Here is a 16,632-nt window from a genome sequence, read left to right as displayed (position 1 = left end):
AAATTCTTAACAATGCTCGGCGAGGTTTGTGTATATTCCATTTACAACACAATCCCTTTCGCAAATCGAAACTCCTAACTGGATTGGTGTTACGAATGAACTTGCTTGGCGGGTTTAGTAAAGTAGTTCTGTGAGTCATATTGCCTACGTACTTCAATACTGTGCCCCTCTTGTTACTCACGAAGCGCAGACTACATCCAACCATAGAGCAACTGATCCAACATTTACCCTGGATGCTTTTCAGTATTTGGAAACAACCGACTCCACGAAAATTATAGTATTTAAATAACATTTTTACGCAATGTCGAAACTTCAATGACTACTTTTGACGATGTATGACTGCAGTAGTTTATGCACACGAATTAGTGTTGCACCAGAATCATGACTTGAAGCACGTGGTCAAAGGGACCACAAAACTTTACGCAAGTTTGCAACGAAGAAATAACTGTGGTATAAATGCACATTTTACATTATCAACTCTCAAAAGGGAGAGAACATAACATACTGTGAGATTTAAAGTTCTTTTTAGTATCAGAGATGTTGTGGTAGCTTCCCGCAAAATTCATAGATTGTCTCAACTCATAACTTTCTGTGATAAAACAATTATTCAAATACGACATTAACAATATAAATGTAAATAAAGTCCTCGGAGTTGTATCAACTATCATGTAAATATCGTTAACAACGTGATTTTGTTCGACAAATCAGGTTGTTAAGGATATTTACATACTTTGCGTTCATTGAGCACTGAAGATTTAAGCATGTTTGCAGACAATGGGTAAGGGACTATTAACCAAACAAATCTCGGGAATTTGAGAAAACATCATTGGCTGTATTTAGCATAAAATCTCTGTAATAGATATGTTGTTAGCACTGCACGGAAGCAAATTGCGGTTGATTGTTATAATTTTTTTGAAAAGAAAGAATGATGTTCGTTCACAATGTGTTCACAACGGAACTTTAGATAGCAACGAAAGTGTAGACATCAACGTGAGTTTAGACATCAACCGTAAGTTAACTTAGCAACGAAAGTTTTAGACATCAATGTGAGTTTAGACATCAACCGTAAGGTTTATAAATCAACGTGAGTTTAGACATTAAGGCGCGTTTAGTCGTCAACGTGACTTTAGACATCAACGTAAGTTTAGACATCAACGAACAACAGAAACATGGTAAACTAGCAGCAACAGCTTTAGTTTAGACAGCAACAAACTTAGTATAGGCAACGAAACAAACTTAGTTTAGGCAACGAAATACGGTTGCCCTTTTCGCGTTCCATACTTCAGGTCTGCTCAGGTAGAGGGGAGAAAGTTTAATAGGGTAGGTCAGTGGTATTGTTTGAGAGAGTGGGTAAAACAGGATTTAAAGGGGGAAAATAGGAATTATAGCCAGTGGTGAGGCCAGTATTCTGCTAACGGAGGGGGGGTATCCCCCATGGGCCCAAAATTGGTGGAATTTGAAAAATGGCCTGAAATTTGGTGGGCCATAAAGTTTTGTGGGCCCTACATTTTTAAGCTCGAAAAGGTATGAGCTTCTGCACCATTGGTGCTCTAGTTGACGTTTCCATTTTTCCTCTCTCACTAATGTATCTATATATATATATATATATATATATATATATACTATATATGGTCTAGCATAACGCGTGTGTGTGTATGGACGCCTTGAACAATTGTGCAATGGAACCAACTGTGGCTGGTCATGAACTCGACCGAGTCGTCGGGGAACATGACGCATTTCGGGAAGGGGCGACCGCCCCCCCCCCCCGAGCAAATTTTCTCTATGATATCGCTAGTAGTTTAAAAATAGACAATGCTTAGATGCAACTTACAAGGCCTGGGAAGTGTCATTTCCAGCGATCTGGGAGGCATTTTCGGCCAAAATTTTCTTGTACGCTTCGCGCCAACCCATTGTGGCGCTCCGCTTAGATAGTTTGCCTACAGGCTTCGCCATTCCGTTGGCAAATTACTCGCTACACGCCTAATGTAAACAACGAAATGTCTGATGTAAATGGAGAAAAAGCATACAGGTCCAATTATGTCAAAACTCTCTTTTACAGTAGTAATGGCGAATTAGTCTGCCAAGCTTAGAACTTTATTTTAATTACCAAGGAGATAATTTTTAAACTATTCATTTATTCTCAGCATATTGCCCGAATTTTCAGGGGAACAAGTTTGGTTGGGGGGGGGGGGGCTGCAGCCCCCGCCTCCTACGCCTGTGTGTGTAGTGTTCGGGTTCGAAATATCTGATATCGCATATCGGAAATATCTGGTATTTTTCATTTCCTTCAACGAAGTTTTATAATTGCCGTTATAATAGGTTGTAATATTTGTACACCAATAAATTAACTGTGTCTGAATTTTCGAAAACTTCCTGACCAACATTCTTCATCATACTTTCCTCTACTCGTAGCAATTTTGACCTGTCTGTTAGGGGTTGAAGGAGGTTTTTCTATATTGGTTGTCCATAGATTGAATTTTGTATATATGTATATGTTTTGAAGTGATTTTCTTCACGAGAAATGTGAATTTTCAAATTCTGAACAAATAATGGGCTTTAAACTTTGAAAAGTGGGGCTTTCGGATATTTTGGGCCCGTGACGTAGAATCACCTACAAAAGCAATGATCCACAGGACATGCAATGAGGTCGAACATGATGTGTGACTGGTTAAAATCTTCAAAAAGGTTATGGATGGAAAAAAAAATATTGGGAAATACTTGGTTCTCAGGCAAAAGTGTAAATCTGGTTGGTCATTTTCAAGCCCGAGAAGTGCCATTTCCGGTGATCTAGGGGGTATCAAAACCTGAAAATTCCTTGTACGCTCCGCGCCAACCGATGTTGGCGCTCCGCTTAGATACTAATTCGCGCCCCCGGGTTAGAAAATCCTGGATACGCCCCTGATTATGTTATATATTCTGGAATATATTCTGTATATTCTGTAAAGAAGTATTTTTGGTTAACATTTTAGAAGGAAACATTTGATGATTTAAGCCAAATATTACTGTGTACCAAATTTCTCCAGTTGAACATTTGCACCAAAAGAAATTCAGATTTAAAAGCACAAATGTGCACTCTGTACAAGTATTACACGTGCATAATACACTCTCATTGACAGTTATACAATGCCATTAATACGCATTCACACCAGTAGAATCACTAAGGCCGAGTGGCACAGACTTAGGTCTGCACTGAACAATGGATACATTACAGGTTAGTATAGAGTATACAGTTAATTTACGAGTGACGCACCTTTCAATATATTGGGGTCCTCAAGAGAGGAGGAGGGAGGGATATTTTGACTTCCGTGCATGAAGGGCACTAGGAAAGCGGAACTTGAAATCAATGTCGCCCTACCAAAATACATTGACAGTAATGCAATGCCATTCATACGCCATTAATACATATTGGGGAGAGAGGGAGGCACTGGGTGGTAAACAGGCCCTAATTTTCAACCCTACACATAAATGAAATTAGGTATTATCACAGAATTGCGTGTAGACCTATAATTATAGAACTAATTTTGCAGCCTGAATGATGACTCAGAAGGCTCCATTTCACGTTAAAAATTATGTGGGAGGAAACCCCCAGTTCAGAGGGAGGAAATCCAGACCACCCTACAAAGGAGTCGGTTCCAACGATCCAGACCCACACCTTTGGACCCGCGCCTGTATTGACGAACAGTAATGTAGAAAACAAAAAGGTCTTGGCAGAAGAATGCCATTTTTTGACTTCCGTACATGAATGGCACTAGGAGCGCAGAACTTGAAAAAACGATGGCGCCCTACCAAAATACAAAGTTGCCGCAAATGCAAAGCAAGTAAGCAGGTAGTAGTAACTAGCAATCAAATCGTAGCAGATGGGTGCGATTAAATACCATCGGACTTTCGACTTGCTATCAGCAATATATATATGTATAAGAGTGTTACATTCAGCAACATGGGAGTGCTTAGACAAATACATGATATTTCACATTCTGACATGACATTATGGACGAAATAAATTGAATAATTTGCAGAGACGTTCACACTGACAAACCTTTCTGTATCTTCAAAGTTTAGTTAAAAGTAATTTGTTTTGTTCCTACAAAGTGACTGAAGGATACTTAGTCAATGGCGTACGCAAAGGGGGGGGGGTGGCCTTGCTTTTAGACTGCTTCTATATACATATAGTCTAGATTTGCCTCCGAATGCACCAGTTGACGTCTAAATTTTAATTTTCTTTCCGGGTGGGGGAGGGGAGGGGGGACATACTCCAACATACAGATTCATGTCACTACCTAAATCAGTCGGGGAAATGTTCGAGTTTATTATTATTTATTAGCACATATTGCGTTAAGAGCTTCTTGTATCGACTTAAATTTATACTTCAGAATGCACCACTGGACGTTTAAAACTTAATTTATTTCGTCGATCCTGACATATTTGATCATTTTTTAATCCACAATAGCTGGGAATAGTTTGGAGCATGAAAGCCTCTTGGGAAAGCACTTTTGGAATCTTCTAGTAATGTTTAAGAATTCTCAAATTTTAGTTCAATACTCATGAACTTAAACTTCAAATTTACAAAGAAAATTAAGTTATAGTTTCAATTTTGAGGAGACATAAGAGCTAGGCTCCTGTTTCTCATTTTCTGGAAGATTTCACTTTTTATGTATTTAGATTATATTGTACAATATTTAGTTCATACATTTAAGGTATTTTTTGAATACATGAACAAATTGTCTTTATTAAGTATGAACCTGTGATGCACAGTAAAACTTATACATTCAAGGAGTAGAAATGATTTACAACAAACCTAAATAACTACTTTCACCAAACCAATTAGGAGTTCAGCTTAATTTGACAATGTGTTTGTGAAGACAGAAGTAAATATGTCCCTCATTCTTTACTACCAGTAAATTAAAGGGAATACTGCGGTTGCATTTCAACTGTTTTTTATAGTTATGTATGTATTTTAGATCCTCTTGTAAGCAGGAACTTCGCAAAGAAGCCTCATTGGCTTACCAAAGCCGAAAGCTGACCGAAGCCAATCTCTTATATTCATATTTAACATCCATGATTATGAATTGTCAACAACTCTGTAACTGGACGACAAACATTAGTCTTGGGTGACTTGAACCGGGGACCTTATGATTCGAAGGCACCGGCGTTAACCGCTGAACTAACACTCCCATAATGTTGGGGTATGGTTGGGGTTGGGGATGGGGTCGGGTTGTATGGGGTTGTATGGGTATGGGGTATGGGTTTGGGGTATGATGGGGTAAGGGAGGGACAGGGTAGGATGCGGCAGGGGTCGGGTTATTTCTTTCTAAATTACATTCTACTGTTAACAGGACTAACAACATATTTTCTGCTTAATTGTGCCTCCCTGGGGTCAAATTGGGATTATAACGTTGCCACATGAGCGAACTCTATTAAGATTGTTGACATTGTGTGGCCTTGATAAGACTTTTATGTTCATGAAATGAAAGAAAGGTATCAATATCAATTTACAACGAGTATTTAGATGTCCCTGATCATATGTGCATACTTGGCAATATACTCTATTTTTTACTCATCAGTTTGGGGAAGTGTCCACCATTTTGTCCTCTCAAACATTAATGTGCAACTATGACGCATGAGAACATTATATTTGTGTAAGGATGTCGTGGAAAAAATACAAAGAAGCAGTGTTTTATATATTACCTCTCTTGTTTGGTAGCGCAAGGCATTTAACATGCAACTACAGAGATCAAGATCAAATCAAAGTAAAATCATATTAAAGAGAGCAGTGGCTATAAATTGTCACCGGACTTTTTGTTCACCTGTAAATAAATTAAAGTAAACAATAATAATACAAATAAAAAACTATACACTGTACACATCTAAACATCCCAGAAACAGTTCAATAATCACCTAAAACCAATTCTAAAAGGAAACATACAATGGGCATCATTATGACATATTAACAATTCAACGACCAGTGTTGTTAATCCATTGTAGAACAATATTTAAAGTACAAGTAGTTGCGACCATTGCGTCATCAAAATAATATTGACCACAGACTACTTTGACTACCCAACATGTACAGGTTGTGATGTACTATATTGCTTCAAGTTCAAACCTCCAAAGGTGAAATGCATGACTTACAAAATGCATGGTGCAATTACTGCAGTCAATTGAAATTGGTTAAAGAGAAGGTTAATAGTTTCAGCTATAAACATGCTATCCCTTTAAGACTAAATCACCAATCATAAAGTTATCATGTATCTCCTTACAGCATATAAAACAAGACTGCCGGTAAAATGCATCCTTTTAAGAAGGAAGAGAATACTAACTCAAAGTAGACATAAGTGTGACTTCAAAACAATTAAGTATTACAAAGGTAGGGCTACATTATAAAACAAGTCCACAGTCTACTACTAATAGAACCCCTCCATATATGCAACTGGAATGAGTCTAATTACAGTTCATGAGATCCGCCATTTTGAAGTAAAGTGAGGGCGATCTCCCAGAATGCTATTTTCCTCACGTGGATACATGTTTCTACAGTGAAACTGCAAAAAATTCTTTAAACCATTATACCCTCTTAAGTTATAGTATACTTCTTTACTTAAAGAACCCCCATAAATTACTATGAAGATTAATTAAATGTGCTATTTATATCCCGTAGTACATGTACATGTGCTGCATTTTACGCTAGCCTAAGTCAACTCCCATACAACCCAAGAATGGTAAGATTGTAGAACCTGGCCTTAGCCAACGGGCCTGGAAATAGTCCGCAATCATCATGAAGTTTTGCAGTTACAGAGTTCATTAAAGAAAATCCAAACTTAACAAAAGTTGATAGTTAACTCATATCCACGTATCATAATTACAGACGTTTACAGCAGCTGATAATCAGATTCGCAAAGTTCAACAAATATTCAAACGATTTTGTGTTTCTCGCAATTAGTTAGAAAATAGGGAGTGGCACACTAACTGTGCTATACATTAATATGTGTTATCCCTTAACAAATTGCATCATTGTTCTGTGTGAACAGTGCGGAAATGAGTCACTACTGCACTGTACATGGAACGTCAAGGGTCCTTCACATTTGGAAAATAATATGTATCATCAAACAAATATACAGTTTTCGTGTATTCTCCATGATTTTGTAACGATAAACAACTTTTAAATCACTTTTCCTACTTTTACCCACGGACTATCAAAAGCAGAAACCTCTTAATTACCGTGGCGTTTTGTCGTTTCATTGGTTTCATTAATGAAACTTGAGCCAGGAAGACAACGTGTTGCATTAATTGTACTGTATCAAGACAGTACAGCCTAGATTTGGATTTGTTTTCTTTTGGTGAGATGTGGCATACTAGCTGACTAGAGGAACCTCACATGACACTGACCTACGGATCAACAATATCATCTTATAATCACGGTCACTAAGTTAAAACCATACCATATAAAATATGTTGACCTCTTTTGACCAAGTGAAGATTAAGTACAACGATAATAACCCATCCCTTGAGATTAGCATGACCAATGGTTGATGAAAAGCTAATCGACACATTATATGGATTAGCTTTTTGTGTCACTTTCACCTAATTCAGATCATTTAGGCCGCAAATGATATATTCAACCTGAAAGTTAAGTGTAAGTTTCATGACCAATCACTTTTTGTTCAGTATGACCAAGTTTGACCAAAATTAGAAACATAAACTCAAAGACGGGTAGGCTTTTAAAAAATATGGTTTGCTTTGACTTATTTGGCTTTTCACCTTTGATAAGGTAAACCTTTGACGACCAGTCATATATTGATCACTATCACCAAGTGTAATGCACATCAAAAATAACCCTTAGGAGTAGTAGTTTTTTTTAATTTTATGATTTCACCATTTATGACCACAAATGACCTTTGACCTCCAGATGTTAATGAAACCTGTACCCCTCGTAATTGTTACAACTTCACCAAGTCTGGTATAAAAGATCAGCAAAGGATCTAATCAACAACCCAAAAGCTGACGTGCTGTTGAGTAGAAAAAGACGACGTTTGTAAGAAAACTAATGTCAGTGATATTTACGCTTAAATATTCGCCAAGGATTGTTCGAATTAAAACAGAAGATATGATAAAACAAAAAAATCTTTTGAATAATCATAACAAAATTATCACAAGTTCTTATATGTTGTTTATTCTTTTACATATATGTAACTAATTTTGGTTCTGAAGTATTATTTTTGATGTTTGATCAATTTTGCAGTTGGATAGAATAACATTCAATAAACGTATAAAGATACCAACAGTACAACCTAAGACTGTATGTTAACATATTCCTTCAAAGGACTAATATACAGTAAATAGAAATGTATATGAAACCTAAAATTAGCCTAACAAAAATCTGTTTACTTTTCAGTTTAATGGAAAATGTGTAGCTGTTAATCACCGTTGACCTAATATATGTAAGGTGTTCCTTGGTAATAAGTAACTTCAATAATTAGTGAAGAAGTATGTGCATATATAGTTATAATATATATATATATGGATAGTATAAAGTACTACGGACATGATGCACTCGTTTTTATTAGGTTCAGCCAGCGAAGCAGTGGTGTTACTACGTAGCGATGTGCTTTTCGATATTTTTAAATACTATATGGATCGCTATTTGTAAGTATCAAGTACTACGGATACGATGTACTTTTCTTTTCAACAGGTATAGTTAGCAGTGGATATAACTACGTAGAGATGTTCTTTTCAATACTTTAAGTTAGTTATGTGTGTATTAAGTACTGATGATTGGCTTATGTGTATATTAGAACTATGTACCGGTATAGTCTAACATGTACACTCAGAGATACATGTACAACGATACTCTTTATCAGTTTTTTAATTAGTTTTAATTGGTTTCTGTGTGTGTATCAAGTACTGTGGATGTGATATATCAGTTTAGGTGCAGTCAATGGTGCTGATGCCAATAAAACGGAATATGCTCGGAAACAACTTGGAAGTTAAAAAATGACTTTCCAATGTGAGATATGTAATTCTCACCAGGAAAATACTATTAGGGTATCAGTTCTTCCAACCAGATGCTGAAATACATTTACTAATATGATTAATACTAATGTATTTTTAGATATAATCTGCCTGTCGGGAAATACAACCACAAGTAACAACACAAATAAACTAAGGCAAAAAATTGCGATAGAAAATTAAAGTCATATTCCTTGATGAATAAATTTCTGCATTTAAGCTGAGAGCACCCTGAAGTTCTTAGGTGGCTTCTAATAATGACTTGAAATGATTTGCAAAAATCTACGTCACTACTAGGTCGTACGTGTAAAACTCTCCCTCTTTCCATGTTGCTATTAGAAGTTTTTCCATACCGTTCTCTTCTAATGTTGATACATAGCGAACGCTATCATATAATAATCTTGTTGTGAGTAATTTTCGGCCATCCTGACTGTATTGTACCAAAATGCATTTCTGCTTACATAAGGTGGTTGCTCTCCATATCATGTAGATGAACTCATTTTTGTCAGTGCAGACACAGGTAGGTCTCCAGTCCAATCCATTAAGATCTGGTTTGGTGAATTTTAAAATCAGCTTACTCTGTGATTCCTTCATGGTGACTGCATATGCTGTACAACACGAACTGTCACAGACCAGGAAACTCCCTCTATGTACAGCGATGTCACAAGGTGCATCGATTACATCTGGTAGTGTAATCATGTGACTGAAATTCATTTGAGCAGTCAATACATAAACATTTCTGCTGCAAGTACCAACAATAATATGATTCTTTACAGGATCAATAGTTACACAACTCATGTACTGATCAGATGACCGACTATTGATGACGTTACGAACGTTTTTCTTCCTATATGCACCATCACGTACATCATATATACCGATTTCACTCCGCAAATTCCATGTTACAGCTTTGATCCCAAATACAAAACCGCAGATGGCTAAGCACTCATCAATCTTGAACCGACCCTTTCTTTGTACTTCTCCTTTTCTGTTGAACACATTCATGTATAAATACCCTTTAGATGGCTTATGAATTATGACAATATTGACATCTCCTCTGCTTCCAATACCAGAGAAATACCCATTATTAACTTTGATTCCTGCAACCTCAACCACTGACTGTTTATGCTGAGCAATCGTGACGTTGTCAATAACAACCTTTGTTATATCACTGATATCGAAATCAGATAAAGAGTTTAACTCTGGATATTCTTTTTTCATTTCTTGTATCAGAGGTTCAAAGGCTGCTCTAATATCAGGGATACACTGGGCGTCTGTCCAATCGTCTTTAGAAGCAAGAATAGATGAAGACGTTGCTGTGAAGTTCTCGTACCGTTTAATAATCTGTTTGCAAAATTCTCTTATTTGTTTTAGTTCATCTTCATTTTGCTCTACAAGCAGGTTTTTTGCTGTTGTCAAATTCTTGAAGTTAGCATCTAGGCTTTCAAGTTTTCTAAAGAGCTCGCCCTCAGTTTTATCACATTTGTTTATAAACTCTTCAGATTCGTTGTCATATTTTTGATTCGTTGTTTTCCTGAGTTTGTCATATTTCTCTCTCACTTTGCTCAACTCCTCTTCAAAATCAAGAGTTATCAAATGGTCGTTATCTCTTTTTCTGCCTTCGATGTCCTCTAAACCCCTCTTTCGTTTCTTAGTACATTCTGCAAGTTGATCGTTAATCTTGTGTGTCTGCTGCTGGTGCTGATATATCAATCTAACTGTTTTTTTCACGGCATTTTCATGCAGATTCTGTGTAGTAGTTTGTAATTTCGTTGGTAGGCCATATAGTTTACTTTTGTATTTGTTTAATTCAGCAAGTTCTTGTTTCAGTAGTTTTCTTTCACGTTCTGCTATTGTAGTGACGTCATGCAGGTCATGACCTTTGTGCTTATTATATGTGCAAGTTATGCACACTGGTACATTTCCGCAAGAACTGCAGCATAATTGTGCTTCTATTTTGTCATGGATATGGCACCTGGGATCTTCCGTTAGTGATGTTAATTTATCCAGTGTCATATTCTTTGCTTCTATATTATCTAACCTCAGAATGTGGGTTTTGTGATCTGTAAACATTTTACTAATGGCGTGAACCTTGTAATATTGTTCACACAAGTTATCTCTGCACTTAAAACAATAAGCTGAAACTTTGTTATTCTTCAAACAGCTTACACATTTCTTTAATTCTTTATCTTCAAAAGACTTTTGCAACTGTATGAACTCAAGCACACTCTTCATATGGAAGTTGGTCTTGAAATCGTCAACCCCTTTCTCTGGTATCACGTATTCCTGTTCACACAATGGACACTTAAGCATTCCATCATTGCTTGCTTGAATGAGTGTCTTCAAGCAATTTCTACAATATCGGTGAAGACATGGTAACTGTTTCGGTTCTTTAAATTGATCCAAGCAAACAGAACACATGAAGAAGTTCTCTGCCAGATCCGTGAGAGGAGTTGACGAAGCCATTGGTCTCGATGACGAGATTCTGCAATTTACAATATAATATAGAAATTTACAAATACTGCTGTAGTCGTCGCGAGCATTAGGAATACTAAAGCATTAATTAAAATAGATGTTTGGTGAAATTCTCTAGCTATATCATAATGCAGTTATGCAAATAAGGCGATGGGAGGCGGGGTGGGAGTGAGTGATGTCGAAGGTGAACTCTCGTTCACAGACATTTATTTGAATAAAGTTTAGTGGATAGACTTCTTTAAATCTTTGAAAATTCTATTTTTTCTATGCTTATATCAGCGCTCTCAGTTCCAAAGTCCGATATCAGAAAATTTACAAAAAAAATATCAAACATGCAATTAAACTTAATTAAAACTTGCAGATCTAGTTTTATCACGCCAAAGAGGAAGTTTGTGGGATTGTAAAACTGAAAAATGCAGGAGTCCATGGCAGTACCCTGGGTGGTCCTGCCTACCTTCCCCACCCATGCCTCCTCTCTCAACAGAAATACCGAACCAAACTAGGATGTAATAGAAATTGTAAAAATTTAAAAAAAATACCCAAGGTATATTCAATACTTGCTAGGCGACTTATGTTTATACCAGCGTATGATCTACTTATCATAAGGTTTTCTCCTCTAGCCATATTAACCAGAGAACGACATTTCTCTGAACATGCTAAATATGATTCATTGAATGACATTATTAGTCAAAGCTCCGCACATCACGAACTTGATTGTCGTCATTAATATAAACACAACATCTCCATTCGGGGTCAAATTGTTTACATGTTATAACACACGCACGTTTGAAATTTTAGATACCTCTAATTAATTGTAGATATCTGCAATTAAATTCAGATTTCTGAAATTATGTATTTAAGGTTATAATGGGTCTCCATTCGCACGCAAAAGTGGTTTACACAGATGTAGTAACAATAATGGAATGGTAGCATCATTTTTCGTCTAACACCCCTTACCGATATACTTCTAGACACGCCACTGTGCTGAACAGGCAGGTCTTCATATATCTATGAAGCACTATCATTTGTCATGAAAATATCATCGTTGTACAGTTACAACTATACAATATATTGCCATTTCTGACTATCAAAAAAAGTGCCGTTTCTTCTAGTTGTCAGTGTCTATCGCCTACCGTTAGTTATTTATGTTCATGCTCACGGCAATCCCCCCCCCCCTCTCTAGGGGCTGCATCTATGTAGAAGGACCAAAGGCGAATGAAGGATAAAGGAACGCATGTGGTCCTTGGGTCATTGAAACACTATTATATCTAGGGCTACGGGGTTTTCCCCAGCAAAATAAAATTAATATATGGCAAATGATATTTAGACTATAGATATGTCTGTTTTTTGATGTAAACATAAAGGCTTCCTCAATCAAATACTGTTGAACACCCTAGCCATGCGACCACCCCTTTGCGCTCGTCACTGTGTAAGTCGGAGTTTATCATTAACTTCGATTTTAACATCATAGGCAGGTTATTTATATCATATCCCTACTATATGTCCTTACACCCTTTTATATCTAGTTTCTACCCGAAAAGATGTTTGTAATAAAGATAAATGTGATTATCGTGTTTAGAAAATATTAAAACACATTTTTGTTTGAAGTTGGATTAGCCTGTTACCTTCATTTACTCCATATTAATCAAATTGATCACATTTCTAGCTATTTATGCCGCTTGGAGAGAACGTTTTATGAATGATTTATATGCTAAATGAATTCCATTTTCACTTACTTCATCTTTCAAAATTATTAAGACTTTGTGTTGATGGAAATTTTGCTTCGATTTTGTTTATCACGTCGTCAAACGGAGGATCACTGTCCCATGTAGGTACAGTATGACTGTAGATTCGTTTCATCGTCTCCAGTTGAAAATTTAGTGACTGTAAGTTGTGTTTTATCTCGTAAAACATTTGATTTTGTTCAACCCTCAATATGTCTTTACCAGATAGATGTGATGTTGAGTTAGCCTAGAACACTTCACATTTGTTGTTTCAATTATGTTTCGAAATGAAACCTTGCTCACTTATGATCAACTTAAGAAAGATCTTTAGTTATTGCAGTAGGCATGCGAGCTACAATATTGGGATATATTGCCCGCTCCATCATCTACATGGTTGGCTGGTGAATGCCAGCTGAACATACACTCTTCAAAGCAACCTAAATTCACAGGTTGGCTACGTAGACAAAATTCAGACCCAGATTCACAAAGAATTGTGGCGGCTAACAGTTAATTCTGCCCAAGTAAAGAAAATAGATCCCCTTGAGTAGCATACTTCTTCAAACCAATATGTCAAATTCTCTACTTTGTTTCGTTATTCTCGAATCAAACAAGACAGGTAACATTTGAACGAATTTGAGGTAAAAACATCCTGCAAAAAGTTGCAAGCAACAAATGTTAACCGTATTTAACCGCAACGACTTCGCGTTATCTGAACTATGACAGCTTTTGCAACATAGGCACATGTAACGTTACTGAAGTGCGCTTGCCCGTAATGACACTTTATACTACCCAGTGATAGTTATTTTCCACAGGTAGCTGCTTCGTACGTATACGGTAAGCCGTGAATGGCATAATATTCTGACAGGGCCAGGAAATTGACCAAGCAGTTTTTAATAGACCGGAGAGTGTAACATGTGTGCATTAGTTAGGTTAATAGTGTATCAGGTCTTCGGTGTAAACCACCGTATGTTATACATTTTCGCCAACTGGCAGCGAGAATACAGTAACGTTAACATGTTGCTCGATTTGACCAATCAGTGCCCAGGACTCAGTTTATTCTCTGTCTTGTCCTAAACAGGCGTGATTCGTGATGGCAGCTTGGTTGTCCGGTTAATCTGTGATGGTTTTATTCATCATTTCTTTGTTTATATTACAGGTACATGCTAGCTAGAGTACTGTTTATGAACATCACACAATATAGCCTAGCTTTGGTCTATGTTAAAGGACCAAACGCCGAACTGGCTCCCTCGTGACCGAAATAACTTCAAAGAGGGGTGCAGTAACTAAGACCCTCCATTGAATATCAACAAATAACTAACTTTCACCTTCACCGTGCACTACAATGACACGTGTTTGTATACAAATACAGTTGTTCTAGTTCTGATTTGGACTTATACTGAAGTTCCAATTTTCAGTAGTTACCAGATTCATTCTGTTTACAGTCTGGCTGTTAGAAGTCAATGATTTTCAATTCATCAAATTGCGGAAAACTGTTCTGCACCATCATGATTGATATATTTTAGTATGAAGCTGCATGCATTACAAACATAAACCATAGTCTAGTTCATTCCGTAACGCGCTAAAATATAGAATACAGCCGTTACGATGGAACCCAATAAAGAGACTCCCAATGAGGAAATACTTATAGCCATTGCATATATTGAACGATTTCTGTTTCATAGCAAATGGACAATGGTAGACATAAACAGACATAACATATATTGGAGTGAATGCTCACTTACCTAATTCTATCGTAAAAATATCACCCAAAGGTTGATGTCAAAAATGTTGTGCTTCAAAGCAATATAACAACAACTGCACATAACACAGTTTACAACCATTTTTCTTGTATGAATTACCGGTATCTCGTTTACATGACGTGTTGTTAAACTGTACCCTGTCTATTTGCAAGTATAATACAACTCGAAACGGTCCTTTTGTGATGTATTACAAAGTAATCATTGAGGTCACGATAAAAAGAAGTTGTCAACAAAGTGGGGAATTCCTGAAAAAAAAGGTGACAATATGCAAATGCATGTGGGCGTGTCACGGATCAACGATTTTTCATAGTCTATAAACGAAGGCGTGCTAATTGTTTATAATGCTAATAAGGGTATAAGCTACAAAATATTCTGCAAAGATGAATTATTGGTTAACATTTTAGAAGGAAACATTTTATGATTTAAACACCAAAAGACTGTTTACCAAAGTTGCACAATTATTACCTTGTTCCGTAATACGTAGATGCTGCGCACTGTTTAGTTTACCGAAATATAACAATATAATTCTGCTTAGTCTCTGAAAACTTTCGACTTCCCAAAGAAGACTGAGTGAGAAAATGAATAAAAACCAGCTGTCCAAATTTCGTCAGTCGGGGGGGGGGGGAATCAGTTGGGGGACTTTTGCATTTCTGCTGGGGACGAATAGAACCACTACTACGTATGTACCTTCCAACCCACCTTCCTTTTTAACCTCAAACTATTTAGTAACAAAACCTTGCTTTAAGGCTACTTCTACAGACATATAGTCTAGATATGCCTCAGAATGCACCAGTTGACGTGTAAAGTTTAATTTTCTTTCCGAAGGGTGGGGGATCATGTCACTATCTAAATCAGTCTGGGAAATTATCGAGTTGTTTTCATAAGCACAAACTTACATTAAGAGCTACTTGTATCTACCTGAATTTATGCCCCAGAATGCACTATTTGACGTTTTCAACTGATTCTATGTATTCCACCAATGTTCAGACCTACACCCAAAACAGTTGGGGACATTTTTAATCTCCCGGCCAAATTCCCCAGCTTTGAAATCCTTTGCACACCAAACTACTTAGCGAACCTCAACTTGTTTTCTTGAGGCTATCAAATATTAACCTAGCTGTTAAGTTTACCATGACAGATTATAATATTGTCCACGTTTTGAAAGATCTTTCTTGAGATGGTGTAGATGTTACATAAGACACCTCTATTAGCGCCTTGCCCTGTTTCACTGAGTCCATCTTCAACAGCAATCAGTGACGTGCATATTTCAGCCCAGAGTTTGAACAATGTCAGCCCACAGTATGGAATGTTTACCTACAGCTTCTTTAAATTTGGCTTGTACTGAGAAGATGTCCCATATAATCACTAAAACATTTCATCATGGTGCGGTTGGGGGGGGGGTGGAGAAATGCTACATATATGAAGAAGAATACATCTCAGTTTTCGTAGCTGTTGTATCAATCAGAAAATTGAATATGTTGATACTGATTACACACCTGGCAATCACCCGTATCACTCCCAAACTATGCTACAAACTCAAAACTCAGGTATTGCTTCGGGTGATCAGTAATAATACAGGTCCTCTATTCTAACACTGTTGTTAGTCTAAGAACAAATTTTAATCTGGTGCACTTCCATCTCAAACCTAGTCCCTCCTCTCTTCTCGTCTAATT

At 36.9% G+C, this 16,632-nt stretch overlaps 1 protein-coding gene across 2 annotated transcripts in view; it reads right to left on the bottom strand.

Annotated features, from left to right (window-relative positions):
• Positions 1-16,632, bottom strand: part of LOC139984813 (uncharacterized) — a 143,084-nt gene that overhangs the window by 105,689 nt on the left and 20,763 nt on the right. Inside the window, exons 1-2 of one of the 2 annotated variants that reach the window (XM_071998892.1) lie at positions 14,942-15,202; positions 5,684-11,485 (exon numbers count right to left, since the gene is read on the bottom strand). In XM_071998892.1, coding sequence (XP_071854993.1) covers positions 9,283-11,466 — 2,184 coding nt within the window. In that variant the 5' untranslated portion in view covers positions 11,467-11,485; positions 14,942-15,202 and the 3' untranslated portion in view covers positions 5,684-9,282. Of the gene's footprint in view, positions 11,486-14,941; positions 15,203-16,632 lie in introns of those variants that run through there. The other variant, XM_071998893.1, reaches the window with a different exon arrangement.

The sequence above is a fragment of the Apostichopus japonicus genome, chromosome 17 (assembly GCF_037975245.1).
Source record: "Apostichopus japonicus isolate 1M-3 chromosome 17, ASM3797524v1, whole genome shotgun sequence".
NCBI lineage: Eukaryota > Metazoa > Echinodermata > Holothuroidea > Aspidochirotida > Stichopodidae > Apostichopus > Apostichopus japonicus.
Note: the sequence above shows the minus strand (reverse complement) of the source record. Positions and strands in the feature narration are given on the sequence as shown.